The 25,083-nt window shown below is 44.5% G+C and overlaps 1 protein-coding gene across 2 annotated transcripts in view; it reads right to left on the bottom strand.

Annotated features, from left to right (window-relative positions):
* LOC146856095 (chloride anion exchanger-like) overlaps positions 1 to 25,083 on the bottom strand; it is a 503,531-nt gene that overhangs the window by 102,946 nt on the left and 375,502 nt on the right. For both annotated transcript variants that reach the window (XM_085654115.1, XM_085654116.1), the window contains 3 exons: positions 8,754 to 8,867; positions 8,342 to 8,419; positions 1,885 to 1,980 (listed from right to left, as the gene is read on the bottom strand). In XM_085654115.1, coding sequence (XP_085510241.1) covers positions 1,885 to 1,980; positions 8,342 to 8,419; positions 8,754 to 8,867 — 288 coding nt within the window. The remainder of the gene's footprint in view (positions 1 to 1,884; positions 1,981 to 8,341; positions 8,420 to 8,753; positions 8,868 to 25,083) is intronic.

Raw genomic sequence — 25,083 nt, 5'->3', positions numbered from 1 at the left:
ACATATGAGGGATGACCATTGAGCAACATAACAAGATATAGAGGTTGTCAATAGTTAGAATAACCTGATACTAACTTTTTTGTCTGCCCTTGTTGAGAAATGATTTTACCCAGAGCAGCGCAGTACTGGACATGCAGACTCATTCTTTCAGCCTATCCGGAAGAGTTGTATGACTGGCAGCATTGCAGGCGCCAGAAAGGTCAGGAAGAGTATGCATAGTCTTGTTGTGCTCATCCAAGTATAGCATAAGCTCTTACCTCATGATGGCCCAGGCTGTGCTCAAGAAGAATTAGATACCTTTGTTCCACACCATCTTGAATGTTCCCGTCACCTCCCTTTCCATGATTTTTCTGAGGAAGGGGAGGTTGAAGATAGGCTGATAGTTTTTTGGGTGAACATATGTTTTTCCCAAAAGGCACATAATGACTGTGCTTTTCAAATGGGCAGGAACAATGCCAGAAAGAAGGGAGGTGTTCAACATGTTGCTTGTGTCCACCAACCAAGGGTGTAAGAGCTGCTTTAGGCATACGACTCAAAAATGGCACATAGACGATTTGGACTCTAATGTTTTAAAAAGAAGGTCAACAAATCTCTAGGGGTTCCAAGAGTTTCAAGTAGTGAACATGGATAATTTTGGGGGAGTGGAAATAGGAGGGAGGGGGGCACTTTCAGGGTGGTAGTGTTCAATTCATGACTTTTGGAAATTTTGGATTCAAAGTACTTGTAGATGCCTTTGCAGAGTATGCAATGACAACTTTTTTGGCCTGTGGGCTGGAGAGTGCCTGGTAGATATCGAAAATGTCCTTTGTCTGAGTGGGTGCCTCAAGTTCGCATTTGACGAAGAAAGCATTCTGTCTCTCTTGATAGCTTTGTGGTATATACTACTGTGTTTCTTCAGAAGATTTTGACATCATCAGTCTATGACATGTGCCATTACCATTCTAGGTTTTGGTTACAGCATTTCACTGAGAATTCAGGCCTTGAATAAACCGTGGACCCAACATGACAAACAAAAATGAAAACAAGGAGTTGGAACCAATTCAGAGATCACACAAACTGTGGTAAGAGCTGAAATATATGCAATACATTCCATTGTGTACTATTTGCCTGAGCCTGCACATGCAGGTAGTCTTTGAAATTCTTTGCCAGACACTCGTGTATTCCTCACACCTAGAAAGCAAGCCCATAAAACATGGAAGGGCTAACGACCAATGCAGTGAACACTTCTAACACATTAAGTAAAGTGCGGGAGGATCATGGTTCAACTATCTTTCTGAACTTAGATGAAGGGGAGGAGGAAATTGTGGGTGGAGAGGAAAGTGGGGATATCTTGTTTTCATCAGAATCTTTCTATGCAAGAGTAAATTGGTTGTTGTCTTGCTTTCACTACATGATGTGTTATTCTTTTTGCTCATTTGTCAGTCCGATGCCACACAACACTAGTTTACACGGGCTGCTTGGTGGCATGATTGATCAGCACACTTCAGGTGAGGGAGATCTATTCAAAATGTAAGTTTACATTTTCCTCATTTCCCACAATGCGGTTACCTAGCAGGACGGCCAGTTAAAGCCTGTCTCCTTGCTAGCATTGTGAACAGTGGAAGACATGAAGTCTGATGTCACACAGGATCCAAACCTACTCTTGGGCTTCTCAGATCAGAAACATAGTTTTCCCATTTTAGGGACTTGTTTGGCCGCTACATGTGCTGGATGGGTGGGACCACTCTCCTCTGCCTCTATACTACCTGGCCTGAAATATTTGAAGTACTGGTGATCGAAAGCAAATGTGCCTTGCTAGGTGTTTGTAAGGTATTGCTGGGAATCTTGAATTGAGCTGGGCCTTGTTGGATCTGAGGAGAGATTGCAAACGAGAAGTCTACTTACACAGTCATACTTGTCCTTTCGCCACAAAACAGGAATTTCATTGAAGTGCATCAACATCCCCTTCAGATTGACGATGATTATGGCTGCCAACACTGACTGAAAACCAAGAAGAGAGTAGTCATGTTTGGGTTGTACTTTCTGTATAATGGAAACTTTAGACAAGAGAAAGAAATCCTGTTCTCAGGCATGCTTCCTAATCATTGTCAAGTCCAAATCTTGCAATTAGTTGTTTAAGGCAATATAATCCTGTGTTACTTCTTACATGGCTACTGCACATGGGGTTTTTTCTATCTGGTTACTATCTCCTCCAGTGTTTCTTGAACAAACACTTTTACAGCCTGAGCCCATCAAAGTCCATGTTAGCATCCAAAAGAACCAGGCAAAAATCCAAAATGCTGGCAGATTCCAGTGGAGTCCAACATCACTCTGACTGGGCGCCTTAGTCTGGCATGTTGATTAGTGGTTGTCTTGAAGAAGCGTTTGGGATCTCTTTTGGTTGGAAACTGTGAAGGTCTTTCTACCATACAGTGCAAAGGTCAAGCAACTTTTCAACAGTAAGCAAGATTTATTATGAGCACAGTGACATTGAGTTGGCTGCTTAAGATCTCCTAGCCGTTTACGATAGTCAATAAAAAGTCATCTCTCCATTTATTCTAGGGCCTTTTCCACAGTTGACCCTCCTTCATTCACTCCACGATCCTACTCTTGCTTGGCGCCTCATGATGCCACCCAAACATACCCACCTGTTTAGGGATGCCCTAACCTATTTATACTCCCCCCACCTGTCACAATCCCCTTGTACCCTACAACAATGCACCACCCCTACTGTCCGACTACACTCTTTCTCCCATATCTAATGGCATTCACCACCATTTTTAATTCTAGATTAAGGCTGAGCTCATAGATTAAAAGCTCCGGACGGTAATATGGCAGTGACTGGGGGCAGATTTCCAAAGAAGTAATGCAACGCAGTGCAGCAGCCAAAAATGCTGCGCTGCGTAGCAGGGAGGGAGCAGGAGCGCACCATACTTACAGCTATATGGCTCTCTCCTCCCCTCTACCTAGTGCCGGTGCTGATTTCAGCTGCTATGCACCAGGCACACACCTCAGCGCCATAGTACTAAGGTGCGTACCTGAGTCTAGCATTGGTTTTGTATAGTGTACCCTTCCTGTCCAAAATACTATGCCTAGACAAGTTCAAACATTTTTTCCACTTTGTATGTGTGCTGCACAGTGCAGCACACATGCAAAGTAGGAAAAGAAAGGAGAAATGAATAATGACTCCTTTTAACGCCTCCTTTCAGATGGCATTAACGTTTGCCGCTAAACCCTGTCTACAATTGTTTGTAAATAGGCTTTTGCGTCAAAAGGCATGGGTAGTTGTATGGGAACGCCCACGCACCACTCATGTAATGCCCCTTGCCGCTAAGTAACACAAAGCAATGCTTCACTCTGCTTTGTGTTACTTGTAGGGTACTTTCCAATGCAAAACAAGTTTTGCACTGGAAAGTAAATTGGTAAAAAAACATTTTGTTCTGGTCAGCGTCAATTTTGTGACGCTAACCCAGCGTAAAATGTCTGAAAATCCACCCCTAGGAATCTTTACTCGTCTCTTTCACATTCTGCTTGTGCTTCTTGTTTTGGGCAATTAATTATTTATGCTGCTCATTGCATACCTTTAACACATGAGCATGTCTCTTGTTTGTTTGGTATTGTTAGTTAGACTGTTTATCTACTGTCATCATCGTGGTCAGGCATCCCACTTATAAGCCTCGTCAGGCATTACTATCAGCATTAAATATGCTAGTTCTATTGGTGAGGTGTAGCAGCCAGGTATCACACTTATTGTGAACCTCAGTCAAGCCCCATACCCTGTAAGTCCTGGGTCAGAAGTCATACTATACGGGTGCCATGGTTAGGTATTGTATGCAGTAGGTGTATGGGTCAGGCTTCATGATTGGCTGACATGTCTTTCATCTCTTATAACAGCTCCAACACTAGAACTAACCCACCCTGAACAATGAGGGATTCTCTGACACACAAGCAGGACTCTGAAAAGCAAACACTGGTGTCATTGACTCCTCTGTCAGTAATTCATCAACACGTGCTACTACAAGTGTTGCTAAAATGTGCTCACCTACAAACATTCCACCAAGTGCAACATACTACTGGACAATATTCTAGGCAAACACACTACTTTAGTACTTAGTGGGCCTGCACAGACCACTGAAAATGCTCAATTTCTCTGCCACCATGTTTTGTAGAAGGTTCTGGTGCTTGATGAAGAAATGGCTCTAAAAGCACAGATGGGCCCATCTTTGATCTGAAATGCAATACGCGGGGTCCATCCCTATGATGATGTCACAAACACCTACTAAGAAACATCACATTTTATGGGAGGTTCTGATTAATGGTCGCCTCTATATCGTGAATGAAGGAAGTGCCTGCAGCACAAAACAGCCACATTGTTTTCAATTGTATTTTGCTATTTTGTTTATGTAGTGCGTCATGGACAGTGGGTAGCTAAGTACTCTGTAAGTTCAAAACAATTGACACTTTAAAAAACGGTTTTATAAACATCCTTAGAGCTTCAGAAAAAAAGACATTTTGAGGTGAAAACAAGTCCTTGAGTACATTGGTGTGACGTGGCTACTTGAATCGTGTGTCTTCTTTAAGCAACTGAGACCCAGCCATACAACCTGCTCCCTCCCAATTGCTCCAGCGAATTGTATATACTATTGAAAACACATATTAATAATGTGCATAAGTTCACATTTAAAATAATACATGCTGAAATGAAAAAATAATTGCAATAGGTTACCCTACTTAAGTATTTTAGGCTTGCATGTAAATAAAGTGCCAAACTAAGTTAGCCTAACTGCTAATGCCGTGTTAACTAGAAAATAATGCATTGACACAGAAAATACTATTTCTCACATTGAATAGTTGCTTGTGAAAGTTGTTTTCTTCTCTTTGCTGCAGATGTTGCAATTTCAGAAGCCTACTGTCAGTTAGTAAATAGACACTTCTTTGTATTAGACAACTGATAGTGAGGTTCTCATCGGGAGGAGAAGATAACGACAGGAAGAATGCTTCATGGAAAGAAGTATTGCATCACAAGCAAACAACTTTGTAAACTTCCTAGGACTAATGTTTTCAAGTCTATTATGCTCTGGTGAGAGCATGGGGTGTTAACCTGTTACGAGGAGTCTGCTGATATTCTATTGGTGGATGAAGAAGATGAAAGAAAATAATGTTGCAACATAGAATTTGTGTATTTATAATAGTGCATGTCCCTAGAGTAGTTTAGAGAGCGCAGAGCACAGCCCTCAGACCCCAAGGGGCAGATCTTACAGGTTCCTTCCCCAACTCTCTAACCAGAGACTCACTTTTTGAGTTTCTGATGCCTTTCTTCATGTGGGGCTGTTTTCTTAGATTATTCCATGAATAGTCTGCTGTTAATTGGAGCTGAGAAGACTCTCCAGCTAAAATACAAAGTCTTTATGCTTACACATTGATCTTTCTCTCACCAAAATTCTTTATGGGTTTCTGAACTGACACATTTCTTCTCTTAATCCAAATTCTATTTAGAATAGGGAGTTTCCTTTATGAAACATGCTTGTTGTATTATTACTATTTTGACTGTGATCTTGAACAACATTTTGTTCTTTTCTCATTAAATATTGATTGATGGATTATATTAACTTTTAATGGTGAAATCTAAAGATTAATGTCTAATAAATAAATTGTTGAAAACAAAGTATTTGAAAATAAAATCCTTTAACTCACACAAACTCTTTGTTGACTCAATAATAATGTTTGAACAATGTATTGGTGATGTAGATGATTGCGCCTTATTTTTCTTTGTTGACCATCAAAGGTCCATACGACTATTGGCAGGGGTTATTTAACGATTGCACCTGAAGATTGAGATACAGGAAAACTCTCTTCATCACAACCATACAACCTTACAACCGGAGTCTTTACTCACAGCGTCATCTTTTAGATACGGTGTGCAGTACTCCACCCATAAGCACAATGGCGTAACAAATCTGTTAAAATACTTAAAGAGCTCTTACCACATCCTGCACCCAAGCAGGTGAGATGTGCTTGTGTTATCTATCACTTTTGAGCAACTTTGCGAATGGGACCCACAAGTCACATGTGCAACCCAAGAGCAGACATTAGTACGTACTCCATACACGATAAGATCTGATGCTCATAGATAGCTTATATTTTCTGATCAAAACGCATTTTGGGCTCCAAGCATTTCCTTAATGAGCAGTGCGCTGAAAACAGGTCGAAAATGCGCGCTGTAGAGAGCTTATAATTGGGGAACCTCATGCAGGAATGGTCCTGGTAACGGTGCTCAGACTGAGTCATGGGTTGGTATTTGGGTCCAGTAAGCCAATTATTTAAGTATAAAAGACATGACACGTCAAAACCAACAAATACTTATGTACTGCAGTTGAAACACACATTGGGTGACTACATTGAAGAATTTTTGGGGCCAGAATGTCAAAACATGATAAAGATGGCTTGCATTTTTTTTAAAAATTGATAACTGAAAACATTTTCAAAATAGGGCATGAAGATCAATGTCAAATATTGTGTGCCACTGAGTTCTGCTCTATCCCCATTGTAAAACAATACATACAGTACACATCCTCTTGATATTCTAATATGCTTTGACATTTAGGCCCTCACTAGGATGGTGGGTGGACCACCACCGACAGGCCGTCGGTGGCGGTCCACCCGCCATCCAGGACATCAGTACGACTGCTGAATTACAATGCAGCCCGGTCGGACCACAAAGGTAGGACCGAAGCCTCCGATAGGATCAAAGATCCCATTGGGACAGCAGTCGGATTCCTAACCCTACAACTGATGCGGTGCCTGCGCAGGCACCGCAGTAGGGATTAGGATATCCCTTTCAAACTGCGCCATGAAAAGGCAGGCAGAAAGAAAGAGACTGCTAAGTGGCCTGGGGGCCCATGTAGTGCCGTTCTACACATCTGTGCACTGTGTGCCAGGCACCACATGGTGCTTGTCACGTGGTGCATTGATGTGCACAAAGCGCCTTTTTATACTCAGTAGAAGAGAGTACTTTATGACCGCCTGCACGGCAGTCCTATCGTAATAGGGCAGGTGGGACCGTCAAGTCATTGTTGTACGGTCACCTGCCCGATACAATGGTGGTCAGCGGTCTGGACGATGGCCTTCGTAATGAGGGCCATAGTTTCACTATTATGCTGATAACTAAATTATTCATGAAGTTTTTAGGAAATTTCTAGTTAGATGCAGGTAGCACCAACCCCATTTACTTGTCAATTTTCCGAATTAAAAGATAGATATAGGAGCAGGTTGTAGAGGCTGCTGATGAGGAAGCAGCAGACACACCATACAATAGGACAAAGCTGTTGTGTGTGCACACCGAAGCAGTGCTCTTCGGCCGGGTGCCGGTTGTCCAATCTCTGACGGTAGGCACAAGAGGCAAAAACTGGCCCAGAGGTTCAGGTGGTTGGGTAGTGTTGCTTATGAGAAGCATGTATGTGCCTACAAGACAGAAGCTGGGCAGGGAAATGATTGGAATGGAAGGGTTCACTTCTTAGAACAGCAGCACATGTGGGAAGAGGCGAGTCTGCAGTTATCACAATCGGGACACAAATCAGTAAGAGAACTGGAGATAATGAAGTCGAAATATTCCTCTGACTGCTACTATGTAGAATCCTCTCAAAACAACACCCATCTCAAGTACAAAATATGCCGGTGCTCACCCTACAAATAATGTGCTACCTATCTGCTAACTCCAGAAACAGTATTTCCCTCTTCTGTGTTTCATCTGCAAGCTGAAAAACACACATGTGCATGTGGCACATATTCACAGAATTGTGAGGTAGTGAAGGGCCCTAAACATGGTAAAGTGTACTGTGCGAAACTATCAAACCCACAACTGCATATTGTTGGGGACAATGTAGGTAGAAATGTGGCCTTCACCAGGACACAGGCCTCACTTCATCACATTACTGGGACCAAAAAAATGGATATTTAGTAAACATTTACACCGGCCCTAGTTCCAGAAGGAAATTGGTCACCTGATTCTTGAGACCCTAGAAAATGTGCAGATCTGTGGTATTAGCATAAAACCCCAGGAACGTGTGCTTTAGTTAATGAGTCCAAATCAAAAACCCTGGGCCCGATTCACAAAGTTAAACTTAGACTAAAGTCTAAGTTTACTACTTTTTGATATTCACATAGATAAGTTACTACTAGTAAATTTCCTACTAGTACACTTCCTAATAGCAAATTTAGACTTAAATCCAAGTTTACCTATGTGAATCGGGCCTGAATATTTTTCTTTGCACACAAACTGATCATGTATTTTTATCACTATTGTCCATAAAACAGCCAGAAAGCGAGGGCTATTTTCAACTGATTAAAATGAGTAAAAGCATACCTTTTGTAAGGGCTGAAGGAGAAATCCAAGGGCCAGGATGACAATCATAACTAGTGAAGCCGATATTAGACTTGCAACCTGCAATCACAAACAAACTCTTTGAACTAATGTTCTTATAGCAAAGCTTGATATTTTCAGTGGCACGATTGTGTTTATGATATGGACGAAAAAAACATATTAATACAAACAGCATTAAAACATGCATTGGCCAGCAGAAGAGAATCCCCCATGCCGTCACAAGAGAATGGTATTTGTACCTTGAAGAGGGAGGAGAAATCAAAGCCACTCATTTTGTGTTCATAGAACCAAAGAACAAAATGTAAGAATACATTAGTATTTGGTGTCTAGAGTATCCTGTGCACATATTACACGTTGGTGAGGTGACATGACTGTGCAGCTATTTGAGGCCTACCTGTGTTTTGCCTCCCGTGCTCTCCTGGACAGCAGACCTTGACAGTGAGGTGCCCGCTGCAAAGCCTTTGAACGAGCCAGAAAATATGTTTGCCAGTCCGAATGCAATTAATTCCTATGACAGAATGAAAACACATTTTAGAAGCAGTGGTCAATATTAATAAATGTCTGCTTTACCCCCCTCGTGGAGTTGGGTGTAGGAGGGTTTCTAATTTGTAATATTTTTTATACATTTCTAAGGCTATTTGCCCACATTCAGTGCTCCAAATCTTCCCTTCGAACACGTTTACAGTAATATGTAGGTCTCACACTTCTTCCCACCTAACGCACTTGTCTAAGGGCCCAATGTACAAATCAAGTTTGCGCTCACAAAATCGGCAATTTGCAAAAGAGTGTTTTGAAATGTGAAAAATCCTCTTTCTGAGTTGGAAAAAAGGCTTTCGGAGTTTCAAAACGGGTTTTTCGAGTTCCAATGAAGTGGGTGTGAAAGGGAGGTACCCTCTTAATTATGATTCACAATGACATGTATCAATCTTTTGCAACTACAACTCGTAATCTATAGACAGGTGTGCAATGCCCATGGGGCTGAAAGGGCTTTAAACCCCATCCCACCACCCGCCTCCTCCCCTCCCCCCTTCGTGTGTCTTTGCCCATGCTGATGCAGGTTCCAGGACACACACACACAGCTTGAGCTGCTGTGAGCTGTCTGGTGCCTTATCTTAGCCTCGTCTGAGAATTTCACAGGTTTTTAAAATACAACTTACTTGTTAGCAAGACTTTCTTGGTTTTTAACACCAGTTCCTGGGCCCCCACTCTGCCTATTCCTTACATTTGTAAATTCTTTTGGTGTCCCAGTGGGAGAATGAATTTTGGGAAAAAGTAAAGATAGGCATAAGGAGTTGCCACCTGGCTGGTTTTCTACCGGCAAACCAGTATTTTTAAAAATAACCAAAATCACCTAAGGCCGGTATTTTTAGTCTGTATTTGTGCATACTTCAACCAATATAAACAGAAAGCACCTTAATATGTGTTCTAGAGCTGCATTAACGATCCCTGACTTATAATTTAACAAAGCCAGAAAAATCATCTTCCAAATAAATACATACGGTCACTCCCGGGTCTTGTAGACTCTTAAAAAACAACAAATGGCTGGCATTTTTCTTTTGGAAAGGTGGCAACCCTTAAGGCATATCAAGAGGTTGAAAGTTTGGTGCAGGGTGAGGATCTGCAAATCATTTTTTTCCTCCATTCTCCATCCCTGATTGATGCCATAAGAGCGATAGTTTAAATGATATCTGAAACTCCACTCATTAACCATGCTGAGTTACTCAGAGTTTCTGGGAATACATCCTGCATTCAGACAACTCACCCATCAATCTCAATGAATCTTCGTTTTCAAGTTCACCCTGCACTCTTAGTGATCACACTGCACTTACACTGCTCACCATGCACTCACACTGTTCCCTCTCCTCTTACTCTGCCATCACACAATCAAACTGCATCCCCCTGCACTCATAGGACACTCTACTCACCTGTCACTTTCACCGCTCACCCTGTAGCCTCACTGCTCACCATATAGTCACAGTGATCACACCGAACTTACACCATCACCATGCACTCACTCAGGTCACCCTCCTTTGACCTTGCACTCACATGAGCACACCAATCACCCTGAATGCACGACAATCCACGCACCCGTCCCTTTCACTGCTCCTTGCACCCAGAGTGATCACCATGTACTTAAACTGCTTACCATGCACTCACACCGTTCATCCTAATACTGATAATGACATTTCCAGAGCACACAGCTACCTCAAAAGAGCTGTCCCGGTGCTAATGGCAGACTAGCAAGGGGTTCAGGCCAACCCTTATGACTGTGTGAAGAGCCAGGTTTTTAATGCTTTCCTGAATTACGGTTCAGTTTCAATCAGGTGGATATGGACCGGCAGAGCATTCCACAATTTCGCTGTTTTTACTGCAAAGGATCTGCTACCTTGCCAGGCCTTAGAAAAGTATGGAACCTGCAAGAATATGAGGTGGTTGGTTCTCAGGGCCCATTCCTGATGATAGATCTGTAACCTTTGCCTGAGATCGCCGGGGCCCAAGTCTCTGGTGATTCTAAAGGCCAAATCAGTGACTTGAACTGAATCCTCTAGGTACCGGGAAGCCAGTGGAGCTGTCTTAGGTGGGGGGAGCTATAATAACGGAGGGGTACCCGCCGAATCAGTCTAGCTGCAGCATTATGAATTATTTTAAGACTGCGGACAAGGTAAGCAGGCAACCCCACGTACAAGCCATTAGCGTAGTCTAGCTGTGAGGTCACCAGTGCATGGACTGTAATCTTCCAGCATTCCTCCGGCAAAAAGCAGATACATTTCCTAATGACTCTTAATTTCCAAAAGCACATGGAAGAAACACAATGCACCAACGTTTTAAAAGAAAGGTCTTTGTCCAGTCTAAATCCCAGGTTTCTAGCTGAATCCACCGTAGTTGGTGGTGGATTCAGCTCTGTATACCACCAGAGGTTTTATGGTGGAGGTGATGCCTGACTGAAAAAACAGAATTCCGTCTTTTCTGCGTTGAATTTAAGGTAATTCTCATACATCCATATCAAGAGGTTTTTCAGGCACTCCTTGAAGTTGCGAATGCTCTGTAAAAGAGAACACCAGCTGCATGTCATCCGCATAGGAAACCACCTTCACGCCACAAGACTCGACAAGAGTAGCAAGTGGTGCGAGGTAGATATTGAACAGCAGCAAGCTCATCGCAGTGCCCTTTAGCCAGAGCTGGCAGCAGTGAAATAGGTCTAAAATTACAAGGCTCTGCTGGGTCGGCCTCAGGCTTGTTTAATAAATGCAACAGCAATGCTTATTTCCATGCAGTAGCGTAGACACCAGATTTTAGAGAGGAATTTCAAATCTGATTTAGAGTGGGGTTTAACCAAGGGGCCAATATTCTAAAAAAACGTGCAGGACAAGGATCTATAGGGGAGCCTAATTTGCACTTGGAAAGCTCCTTAAAAGACTCCTTAATTGACAAAGGGAAAAGTTATGACAAGGCACTGCAGGAGTCTGGGGGCGGGGTTTGAAACAGAGTATGGGGTTGGACCATATAGGAAAATGCAGAATACATATTCGGAACCTTTTCCTCGAAAAAGTCAGACAGACTTGAGCAAAGAACAGGAGAGAGCAAAAACTATGTTTGTGGGATTAGTGAATGTTTTTACAATCTTGAAGATGACTTTGGCAGAATTACCTGGATGCTTAATGTGATTTTTGCAAAGTTTTCCCTCATCTTGCTGCGCTTTAACCTGTGAAATTTTTTCAAGGCCTCTTTATTGAGGCCGTTTGCTTTTGGATCATATGACTTCCTCCAGGACCGTTCTAGTTTCTTACAATGGCTCTTCTCTGTTCTTAATTCAGAGGAGAACCAAGGGGCTGAGGGTTTGTCACTTGCCTAAGCCAGGCGACTTTATCTAAAGCAGTCGTAAGTGATGAATTAAAACAGGGAACATCACAATCTGGATTACCTGTATACTGGGGTGTAGTTTCTTGGAGTGCAGCCCCCAGGGCCTCTTTATTACTTTCCTCAAATTTCTCCTCAAGGCCTTGTTAGTCACAAGTCTTGACAGCGTGCGCTCTAAACTAATGGTAAAGGGTACTAAAAAGTGGTCCGACCAGGTCAGATGAACAGGCGTCCCCACTCTAAGATTGGGGTTATTTGAAAAGATCAGATCAAGCATATGTCCTGCATTATGGGTGGGCGTGGTAACCAGTTGTGAGAGATTCAGACCCACTAGTGTTTCCAGGAGCGTATAAATCAAAGTCACCAAGTACTGTTAGATTAGCATACTTTAACGAGAGTTAAGCAATAATGTCACAGAGCTCTGTCAAGTGGCTTATGGAGTCCTATATAATACCAGCCAGCCATGGAAGTTGATGATACTCTGATACAAAAGGTCATAACCTCAATGTTCCCGATAGGGCCAAGCTTCCCGGTGGTAATCTCCCAGTCATCCCTTGGGATGATTACAATACCACCACCTAACCTATTGCCTCCACGATTAGCACAGACTATCTGAAATCCAGAGGAAAAAGCGAACATCAAATCAGGGTTAGTGCCTTCCTTCAGCCAGGTTTCAGTAAGGACATAAGATCCCAGGAGTTCATATCTAGGGACAGCCAGATGTCCTCTGCATGTTTCAGCAGGGACCTGCAGTTACTCAAGCAGGCTCTGATATTTAGACTCCCCACAGTTGGGAGGCCTGAAGGGGTAGTATTTCCTCCTTCCCACCCGAAACCTGCAGTCAGTTTAAAATTATATGCACTACAACCATACTTGACGTCTCCTAACCCTGGGTCCATCCTGACCGTACCAGTACAGGTATCCTTGTTCATATTCAGGAGCCAGTCTTTGGAACACGTAAGGCACTAGGATCTGGGAATTTGGGCAGCATGGCTGGCACTGGCCGCGATGCGGACTGGAACCGATGGGCTTACATACAAGTGCTGAGTGTGCAAATCTAGCTAATGTTAGAAAAAAAACTGAAGACGCAAAACAATTAGGATCATAGTCTACCCCTAATATGACTTCCTTCAAATGAAAGGGGCCTAATATGACTTCCTTCAATGAAAGGGGAGATCTGTTAATGGCCTTTCGACTTCTTAATGCGGCTTGTAGGAAGGAGACCATGGTGAAACAAACGAACAGGGTTTCTAAATTTAGTAACATAGCAAGAGTCGATGTTGGGGAGCAATAACTGAATTTCTTCAACAGAGGCATAATATATTGTTTCCTATCCCTTGCATTAAAAGTGCAAAAGAAGAATAGGTGCATGATTGATTGGGGTGACTTATTATTGCACGAAGTTGTGAGATTGAGAAAACGTTTGATGGATACTCCAGCATTATCGGTGTGTAGTTCAATCAAAATCTAGTTAAGATATACCGATGCTGTATGTTCTCAACAAAAGAAAGGTACGATGAGACACCTTGCTGTGAGTGTGATAAACCATAATAGGTCACAACAGATGTTTTCCTCCTACATCTATCCCACCTATCAGAAGCAGTTTTCTTAATAAAAAGTTCCTTTAGCCTTAATTTGGGAAAACCTTCACAGAGGCTAGGAGTGTCAAAAAGTTCTGTTAGCCCCAGTGATGTCAGGGTATGTTTTACGTAGGAAAGCCAAGGGATTTTATGGTTGTGATTTAAGGACAAAATGTCTTTCAGAATCCTTTGATTTAGTACAACGCTATTCCTTTTCCACCGTGACAACCACAAAGAGAGCAGGGCCAGTTTAATAACGTCTCTAATGGAAGGCAGATCAACTAAGACAGATCGACTTCCTTGTGAGCGACGAAGTTGCTACAGGCTGTTGAGACCGCTAGCAGCTGCTTAATAAAATTGTGTTCAATTACTTGCAGGCGTGTGATATCCGCCTCCCTCCAGATCACTGCCCCATAAGTAGCGATAGATCTTGATTTATGCAGGTGGATTTGAATCATTTCTGGCAGGGGCTTACTGCCCAATTGTTTCGAAAAGCAGAAGATAGCAGCTATACTCTTGCCCATGCGATCTACCCTGTTCTGTTCCATCCAGGATTGTTTTGAATCGAAGACCACCCCTATGTAATTAAAGCTTGAGACCTGTTCTATTTTTTCCCCATCGTGATAAAAACTTGGTGGTTTCTTGTTGGCACCCCCTATAGCTAAAATCAAGGTCTTGGATTTATTTACTTTAAAGGAAGGTAGCGGACCATTTAATGCTATTGAATTAAAAACTACGGTCAATAGGGGTGACCCCAGTTGTCTATTAGACAAGAAAATATCAATTGGGACCATGTCAGGTCCTACTGCTTTAAGAGGAGGTGACTGTGACAAAGCGGTCTCTACTTCCTCTAGTTCAAATGAGAGACAGATTGATACCTTAGTAGGCAGGTGGTCATTTGTATGGCAAGAGCCTGGTGGACTGTGAAAAAAGTCCTGAAAGTAACTTATTCATGTCGCCTCCTCTATATGAACGTCCAGAGAGGGACCATCCTTGTCTGGAAGGGAGACTGAATTAACCACATTCCAGAAATGTTTGCTATCTTTCAAGGCAGATGTTTTCTTTAATGTTGCCCACGCTTCGTGTCTTATCTCTTTCTGTCTATTTGCCCTAGCTAACTTATACAGGTTTCTTAATTCACAGATATATTCTTTATCTCTTGGTAAGACTTTAAGAGCTCTCCAAAGGTAATGGGAGGCTATGGAACAATCCTTATCCAACCATTGGGGCCGGGATGTATCGTTTGTGGGAATTGGGTGGGTCAGTAGGCTCTTGATTTTTACTTGAATGTTGGTGAAAGCTTGTATCACAAAATTGCTGCTTAGTAATGGGTCTAAGCAGCGATAAAAATCCTCATGATTGGTTACTATAAGATTTGCCAGTAGCTTAGGCTCGCCCACTTTATCCCACTTTAGGGTAAAATCGATTTTGCTCACTGAAGTAGGTTTAGGGGCAACTTTAGTATGGCTTTTCTTAGTGGCCCACCACACAAAGGAGCATGTAAGTATAGCTGGGTCACTGAATTCAGTAAAGGAGACTTTCATCTTGGAAATATTGGTGTTTAAAGGATCGCACATGATTATAAAGTTGATCGCAGAACAACGTTTTGTGCCCTGAAATGTGGTGGATGGTTGGCCAGTTACTAAATCGATTTCATTTCGGGGCTCTGATTGCCAAGTCATCAGTGCATTATTCAGGACGGTGCCATGTTTATTATGAATGAAGTGAGTAATTGGCTCTCCCCTATGGTCTTCTATCCCACAAAGCTTTGTCTCTACTCTTGGGCAGGTCCTGATGTTAAAATCTCCCACCCACAAAATTTGTAAAGGGTTTGCATGTAGTCCAACAAGATCATCGATGGCCGTCCCTATATTCTCCGCTACTGTTTCTGGGTTAGAAAAATTATTATTGTAATAATTTATTAGCAGGAGGTTCCAGGTATCATAACCTTTAATTACTAACATATGAAAATGGGGAGATGTTTTTATAAATTTTCGTACTTTCATTGCGAGAGTGTTAGCTAGCAGTGTCAAAAGGCCCCCCTTAGCCGGTTGAAGGTACTGCGTGGGTATTAAATGAGCGGTAACCATTTATGAAGATTGAATGCATCTCCCAAGTTTTTTGGAAACAGATGATCTGAAATTCTGGGAATGTTTTACACCACTCATCATAATATCATTTGTTGTTAAAGCCTGCTATGTTCCATGATAGGAAAGTATGGGTCAGAGTGGTAGCACAAAGGGTGGCGGCCTCTGTCGTATCGTGATGTTGACTGAGCAAATGAATATCATGATTCAAGCCCAACCTTTCCTCCCCATTTATGCCAGTGCGTTCCCTAAGCCTTGGACTTGGGGCCAAAGGTTCAATCTGACAGAGCCTCTGACTGTCGTTCTCCAGTCAATCACAGGAGTCAAGGTTTGAAAAAGGAGCAAATCTGTTGAAAGTTGTTGGACCATTGCTAGCATTGGACTCAGACCTACTCCCCGTAATTTTTACCAGATCTTTCTTTGGTGCAATGTAGTGTGTGCAGTGGGGTGGGTTGTAAAAATAACCAAGCGGTAGAAGGAAAATCTGGGTTGGGGCTATGGGTGCTGTGTGGGAATGAAATAATAAGTCTGCTACGATCTGCAAATTATCACAATTTAGAACGACACAGTCGCCCTCATATGATTTTGAAGATGGGCTAACCCAGGGTATTCTCCTAGCCATTATAAGATAGTTCCGGGCTAAGGGTCCTAAACTATTAAGAGCTGAGAGCCAGTAGGATGATTTATCCATAAGTTGGATAGTGGTTTCTTGTAGTGTGGGCCTTAGCGTAGAAACATTTACCAGGATTAAAACAAAGGGGCAAGAGGCAGGGGGGAGATTGAGAGTTTGTAAGTGAGTAACACATGTGTGTGGTAGGGGAATGGTCTGTGGTTGGCTGGAGATAAAATTACTATTAGCCTTAGGGGGTCTAGGTGGTGCACCCCCACCCCATGGCTGTTGGGAACACAAGTGTTCTTCAGCGTACATGTGGATAGCCTTTCATGGCCTGATTTCGAAGGCGTTCCATCTATGGGGGATGCACCTATCCCCATGGTGTGAGGCCCATTTTTTTGTGCCCACGTTTGGCACTGTTGTGTCCCCTAAATTAGCCCAATGCTCAAGGCATACTGTAGGTGCAGCCATATGGACACTAGTGTGGCGCTGGAAGGAATGACTCGTTGTTGCATCATTTTTCAGTGTAAAGCAAACCTTATCTAAGATTTCCTAGATTTTTAAATCAAGCGAGTCCAGTCGTAAGAAAATAGGATGTAAAATCGAGGTGATCTTGCTGATTTAGGGCCTCATGTAGGAAAATAAATTTTACCGGTTCTTAAATACCGAGCCGTACCGAATCGGTAAATTAGAATCGGTAAGTTATATGTAGGTAAAAATTCGGTAACAGTTACCGATTCGGTAACATTCGGTAATCACGAATCGGAATTCACCGAATCGGTAAATACCGAGGTGGTATTTACCGAATCGGTAAATACCGAGGTGGTATTTAGCGAATCGGAAAATACCGAGGATACTACCACCTTCCCTTAACTAAGTAGCAAATATCATAATAATGCTACAATAGAAGGTCTCTTAGGCTTCAATAGGGGACCCCATACCTCAAAAATCAGCTTAGTGAAATCACATCACAGGAGCATCAGGAGCCTTCTCGCAGGAAGGCTCGTCTTCGGTCTGAATAATAAACATGACGTCTGTGACATGAAAAGCACCAACTTGCAGGTATTTGCAGCTGCGCGTGTGTCATGGCTAAATAGTGGGTCGAACAACCTAGACTGGAAAACATGCATTGTGTAAAATTCCAGACTGTGTGGCACAGCATGTACAGACCAAGGTCGCTGCGCAGAGCTTGGGATGGTAACAACAGATTGCACTCGTCTGAAGGAAGTCTCGAGTCAGCAGTTTATTCAAGAAAGAACATGTAAACGCAGTGTCGTGTGCAAAGACAAAAAGATGGCTACATAACATTCAACGTGGTTATGCTAACTGAACAATGTATGTACGGATTCAGGGAGAACTCACTACACGCCCCCTTGAGCGAAGCAAGATGTAATAGGCAAGAAAAGAGAGAACGCAGAGTTCATTTTCGTCAGAGCAGAACAAGGCGTAACCAATGCAGCGCCAAAGTCCTAAAGTCCAATTAATAGCAGCATAATATTCCAAAAAACACAATGCAAGTATAGTTAAAAACTCAAACCGACCATCAGGAAGAGAAATATGAGAAATGAACGAAATAAATGTTGCGCCAGGGTGCTGTCCAATAGCACAGGCGCAATGGACGACAATCCAGTTAATCCATGAATGTATAGGCAGCATATGTGGCCACGGCTTCCAACAAAAAATCGTTTGCAGGGCCACTGAAAGTCTCAGCCATCCAATTAAGTAAAGAAAAGGAACATACGTGTTCTCCAACCAACGGAGCCTCTTGCACAATCAGAGGGCACCCGGAATGTTCCTCCAAATAGCTCATAGACAAGAAGTCGTAGGCTGCCGCTGAGATGTCCCAATTACCCAGGATACCATGCGCCGCACCACACGCCATGATCCGGACACCAGAACAGGACAACTCGTGAGACACTAAGGGCCTCATCAGTCGATCGAAATCCGGCACCGGAGACACCATGTTGGTCAAGCACAAATCCAGAGGCCATTCGAAGGGACAATCCAGGCAGTGAAATACAGGTTGTACGCAGGTGAAGTAGGAATACCTGAAGGATAAACCATAAGCCAGGCTCAAAGTCGCCAATGGCAAAGTACCATAGTAGTCAAGCATCCTATCACGAAGAAGATGCAGCCGGGACAGGTGCTCGTGTGGCACAGAAGGAGCAGCCATTCCGGAGTATGAAACGGAGAAGCAGCACACCTGCCACTAGCGCCAGGAGCAGCGGGACACCTCCAAAGATGCTCGAGAAAAGTGAATGAACAAATGCCGGAATTACACCAAAAATAGTTTGGAAGGAGGTCACGAGACCCGAGGCCACATGTTTCAAAAAATGAGCCAGGGCGGTCGTGGACGAGGCATTGAAAATAGTTTGGATCAAAGAGCCGAAATGCAGGGGGAGGTCAGTATTCAGAGGCGCCTGTACCTCAGTGCGCGTATTAGCAACGTGAAGGACAAATGTTTAACGAGAGGAAGTCAAAGGCACCTCTTTGTGGGACAATAGCGCTCTATTCTGCTCAACTTGTTGAACTCTGCTTTCAAGGTTGGAATCGAAGGCCAGATGGAAACATCCAGCCGCACATGCGGGGGTGGAAAAAGAACAGTATTGCAGCAGACAACTTTATGCGAGACAGTGATGTACGGGATTCCCACTCACATCCCGCAGCAAGCTCCATTATTCAAAATTAAATATATACCGTTTGCAAGCACAGTGAAAGAAGGCGTAATCACAGCCACTGGGATACCTCGTAGTACGCACGCAAAAATCTGGGCTTGTACATTGCATGCGCCGTGTACTTGCATGTGCCTATTGTCTCATGTATGAATCCTAGAGGAGAGAGTGCTAAAGCTATTATCTATAACGGCTTAAGCCTTCTCCATGTTTGCTTGGTCAATAGCTCTCAATCTGGAAGCCGCCTCACTATGCGACAACTTGCAGACTTCGTTGTAAATAGCATACGCCCACCTTTTGGTTCTGCCACCCACAGGACCATTCACAAAATCATTCCATTCGGTATGCACATTGATGGAGTGGGTGGACTTCCTGATCCTGTAGATGTGCTCTGTGTCAGCTGGTGGACAGAGTGGGATGTGTGTACCATCAATGCAGCCAATGAAATGGGGGAAGAAATTCCTGAAGGAACGTGACAGGCAACTCTGGGATACCCCACCCACCGCAGCTATCACCACCTGATAACTGCCGGATGCCAACAGATGTAGGCTGCAGGGCACCTGCACATGTGGGGGTATGGCGTGCGCCCTTCTTATTGGATGGTCCAGGAGTGGGTGTAGGTCCCTGATTAAGTCCATGATGGTTTCGGGGTGTAGCCTGTACCTCTCATGTATCTCTGCATCAGTCAGCTGGAATAGTGTGATGCGCTGTCTGTAGATTTGTTCCTCCCGTCGCCACACCCTCAGTCCTGCTGCCTGTAGACGTAGGCGCCTTGCAATGACGTACATAGCGGCCATGTTGTCCACGCTGTTGCATTTTGGGATTGCTTATCTGCACTGTTGATGGTTACCACCTGCTTTCAATCCGTGTTAATTACCGACTCTTATTTACCGATTTTCCTGGATTTCTTAATTACCGAGTGCTCCTACATGTCATTTTAATTTTTACCACTTCATATTTACCACTTCATGTTTACCGAATCGTTAATTATGTATTCGGTAACTCTGATTCGGTATTTTGGAATTCGGTAAATATGAATCGGTATTTACCGCCTCATATTTACCGAAAAGTGGTTTTTGGACTCCTACATCTCACTTGTCTGAATACCGGTCGGTAACGGCATATTTACCGAATATCGGCCGTTACCGACCGGTATTTGGCTACCTACATGAGGCCCTAAGTCCCCTATTTTTTTTGTAAACCATTTTATCGGATTTTGTACAGGGTATACATCAATCAAAAAGAAAAAGCTTTAATCTTTGTTTGGCATTCATAATCCACATTATTATGACGGAAAATTCAAGTCCATCGAGATGTTGTCTATCTTGGCGGATATGGTGTGCTGGTCCAGGGAAGACATGGCTTGGCAGTTCTGGCTGGACTGTTCCCACGAGGCACAGGGTCAAGACTGATTTGCATGTAGCTGTGTCTAAACTGGGGTGGCAACGTGAGCTAAAGAATGATGATGGATTGAACCCAGATCTGTGACAGGGGGTGAGTGTTTGAAAAGTTTCAGCACTCCGTCCATCATCTCCTTGTGTTTGCTTTGTGCTGAGATGTGTGCCTCTTCGGGGATAGTAGGTGACATAGTGGAGTGTCTAGTTTGTGGGTATAGCTGATGCACCCTCGCTGTCCATATGTGATGTTGGAAAGGAAATAAAAAAAGGGGAAATCCGTTTATGCAACCGAACTGGGAAGACATACCTTAGGGAAAATGGAGCAAGGGGTAAGGGCATTGAATTTCGCAGGTCCAATAACATCTAGAGGTGATCCCTCATCAGGGCAAGTGTAGCATTCAGTATGGGGCAGTAGGGGGATGGTCTAGCTCAGGCGATGTTTGTGGGGTTTAGGGCATACCCGGGTCCGGTACTGTCTGGGTGGCAGTTGGGGTTTCCACAGAGGTGTCTTATGCTTGTGTGAAGCTGTGGAAGAGCATCGACTATTCCATAGATATGAGATTGCGCCGTGTGCCGCACACTTCCTCCAAGCTAATGGCATCTTCCTCGGCAGCACCCCATTTCTTGACCGCTCCCCACCATGCTGCTATTGGGGGCCCGTCCGATGATCGCCAGTGCAGTGTAATGCTTAGTTTTGCTAGGAGGATGACCAGGATCCCTAATTGGGTCTCCACCTTTCTCGGTTTGTGTCGCTTAAAAATCCCTAGGGCACTAGAATCCCACGTGTTGAGCCCCGTCAGGCCCGTGACTGTCAGTAGTGAGGTGTGTACTGTTGCCCAAAAGACTTGCAGTGTGGCGCAGGTCCATAACATATGGATGAATGTGGCATCAGGTGTGTAGCAACAGGGGCAGTCAAACTGTTGCGGGGAAGAAGCTCTTGAGCCGCTCCGGCGTTAGATATGCGCGGTGTAGTATGTTAAATTGGATATTTTTTAATCTGATTTGACGACACTTTTTTTGTGGTGTTTCAGTGCTGTGAGCCATTCTTTGTCATGAGGTGTGCGTCCGAATTCCTCCTCCAACTTGAGTCGAAACCGCGTTAGCGGCGTACATGTAAGTTCCATGATCGACTTTGATATCCACATGATCAGGTGTTTCCCTTCTCCCATGTTTAAAATCGTGTGCAGTACCGGGTGTGTTTTGGGTTCTCCATTCGTCAGGTCCCACATTTTCCTACAGTCGGCTATGATTTGCCTGTGTAATAGGAACTGTCTGGCGGGGAGCCCGCTCTCTTCCATCAAACCCTCGAACGAGGTCAACTGGCCATCAGTGAACAGGGCTTCTATCTCAGTGAGCGTGTGCTCTGTCCACACTCGCAATTCGCCAGCTGCGTAGTGCCCACTTCCCTTAGGGAGACCCGCTAGTGGTAATAATGGGGAGTACATGGGAGTCGTTCTAGAGAGGTGAGGGATTAGCAGAACACAGGATCTGGCCACTTTCACCAGCAGGGGATGTGCCGGGTTGGGTTTGGTCTCTGGAAGGATAATCAGGGTTATCTCCGCAATGGTTAGAGTCCCTGCCTGTGCTCCCTTTTCTTCTAAATGTCGTCCAGCCCTCCAGCGCGAGAGCCACTGCAGCTGTGCCGCCAGGAAGTAGGCCTCGAAGGATGGGGCCCCCAGTCCTCCCCTGTCTCGGGCAGCTGCAGTGTTGATAAAGCCACTCTGCGGCAACCCCGCCCCCAGATCAGCGAGATCAGCAAGGAGTCTAACTCTCGAAAGAAAGGTCATGGGGGATCACCAATACATTTGCAAAATAGTAGAGAAGCCTGGGCACCATCATTTTAGAGAGAGACACTATTCCTATTGGGGCCAGGGGCAGCGTTCGCCAGAAATTGATTTAGGTTTTTAAACCTCGTAGAGCCCTGTAGTGGTTCCCCTTCAGGAGATCGCTAGGTGTGTGATAGAGTCTAATTTCCAAGTATCTTAGGGCATCCCCATTCCAGGACAGTGTGGCGTCTCCTACATTGATCTCCCAGCGCGGTGCATCGGGGTGAAGGGGGTAGATAGTCAATTTGGTCCAGTTCACCCTTAATCCCGCTGCCGCCCCAAACTCGTTGAGTGTGACCCAAAGAGAAGTGAGGTCTGCTGTTATGTCCCTGACATAAATTAGAAGGTCATCTGCGTATAGGGACACACTATGCATACGTCCCTCAAGTGGTATACCCCATAATTCGCCCACTTCTCTCAGTGTTATCACCAGCGGCTCCATTGCGAGGGCGAATAATAACGGGGAGAGGGAACATCCCAGGCGTCTTCCACGCATTATCAGAATGGGGGGCGAGATATGTCTGCCTATTTGGATCCTAGTGGTCAACCCGCTGTACAGCAACTTAATGTATGCCATAAGTTGGGGCCCCATTCCCACCTGCTTCAGAATCTCAAATAAGTACTGCCACACAAGGGAATCAAAAGCCTTTTCGAGGTCTGGTACAAGGCATGCAGCATGTGGGAATCTCCCCTGCACACTGTCTTGGACCTGAAACAGCCGACGAATATTTTGGGAGGTATCCCTCCCGGGCATGAAACCACATTGGTCCAGATGTACAAGATGGAGGAGCACCTCTGTGATTCTGTCCACTAGGATCTTTCCGAGTATTTTGCAGTCCGCTGTCAGCAAGGTGATGGGGCAGTACGAGGATCTGGGTAGTGGATCCCGGTCTGATTTAGGAAACATCACTAGCGTGGATTCGCGCATGGTCTTGGGGAACATCTTCGCCTCTAGCGCTGCCTTATATACTATGTCTAACTGTGGGACTAGTTGCTGAGAGAATGTTGCGTAAAATTCTATGGAGAAGCCATCGTGGCCGGGGGCTCTGTTTTAGGGTAGGTGGCAGATCACGTGCTTGATCTATATTGCTGTGAGTTATTTGTCCAGGGAGGCCCGGTCCTCCTCCGTCAGCTGCGTTATACTGTCCGTATCCAGCATCTTGTGGATGTATTCCTCTCTGCTCTGGGTAGGTGCCCTATATAATCTCTTATAGTACTCATGAAAGGTCGACAGAATGTCTGCTTGCGCATACATTATCTCACCTGCGGTGTTTCTGATACTGGGGATCAGCTACGCCTGCACGTCTTGTCTGATAAGCCAAGCAAGCAAGGTGCCGGCTCGGTTTCCTTCATTGTGGGCTCTAGTGGCGTATGCACAAAAGTTATAACAGCGCAGGTCTGCGCATTTAGTCTTGGCCTCTGCCACTTGTGCCTGGTGGATCTGCTGTTTGTGAGCTTCTTTGGACAGTCGCGCTACTTGCTGCTCTGTAGCTGGTACCGCCTGCTCTAGCGTTTTCCTTCCCCCACGATTTGCCTGATGCATGCTCCCCGCAGGACCACTTTGAAAGCGTCCCAATCCAGTGTTCTAGAGTTTGTTGTGTCTGCATTGCTGATTAAGTCCTCTAATTTTGAGATGTCTCTTTGGCTGCAGTAGTGGGAACTGTGGTCGACCGAGTGGGTAGAGACTTTCTGGCTTTCTTAGATTTGGTTTGAATTGAGTCTTTTAGAGCACCTCTTTTCCTTTTATCCGATGTGGTTGTTGGTATGGTAGACTCATAGTTAGCAGGATCTTGGGGTGATCGATAGAGTGTATCTGGCTAGTTACCCTGCACTCACTCCTCTCACCCTACTCTCACATGGGCACATCGCTCACCCTGCACTCATATAGGCACTTTACTCACTCACACAGCTCACCCTTCACCCTCACCACTCAAACAGGAATATTAGTCACTCTGAACTCACACCACTCACCCTGTGCTCACTCCTCTCAACCTGCGATCACACAAACATACTGCTCAGCCTGCACTCACATAGGCACTCCATTCACCCATCACTCACACAGCTCACCTTGCTTGCACACAGGCACACTGGTCTGCCAGAAGTCACTGGGACTTACCACTCACTGTGCACTAACTCCTCTCACCATGTGCTCACCAGTCACTTCTGTAGCTCACACTTCACTGACACAGGCACACTGGTAACTCAGCACTGACACAGTCACACAGGTCACCCTGCATTTACACTGCTCACAGCACTCACCCTGCACTAATTCCTCTTACTGTGTGTGCCCTACCCTCCTCCGGCACTCAGATGAGCCCTCTCCTCACCTTGGACTCATGTAGCTCACCCTGCACTCACATCAGCATACCTTTCACCCTACGTTCGTACCACTCATCTTGCATTCACTTACAATATTTACCATCAACCAGCACTTACATGAGCACACCTCTTGTGATGCACACATAACAAGCATTGGCAAAAGCCCAGGTTATGTACAACACGTCATGGAGTGCATGCGCAAGCAGTGTATGCGCTGTCGCAGGTGAGACCTAAATATTACCCAACTCTCTTATGAATGTATATATTTCTACAAAGGCACGTATGAATGCCTGCCTTTGCAGTAGAACTAGATACCTAATCAGTTCCATCTATAACTATGTGGCCAGTGCAAGAGGGGAGAGATGACTGAGG

This window comes from Triturus cristatus, chromosome 4_1 (assembly GCF_964204655.1).
Source record: "Triturus cristatus chromosome 4_1, aTriCri1.1, whole genome shotgun sequence".
Classification (NCBI taxonomy): Eukaryota; Metazoa; Chordata; class Amphibia; order Caudata; family Salamandridae; genus Triturus; species Triturus cristatus.
The sequence above is the reverse complement of the archived record's forward strand: the minus strand, read 5'-3'. Positions and strand labels throughout refer to the sequence as shown.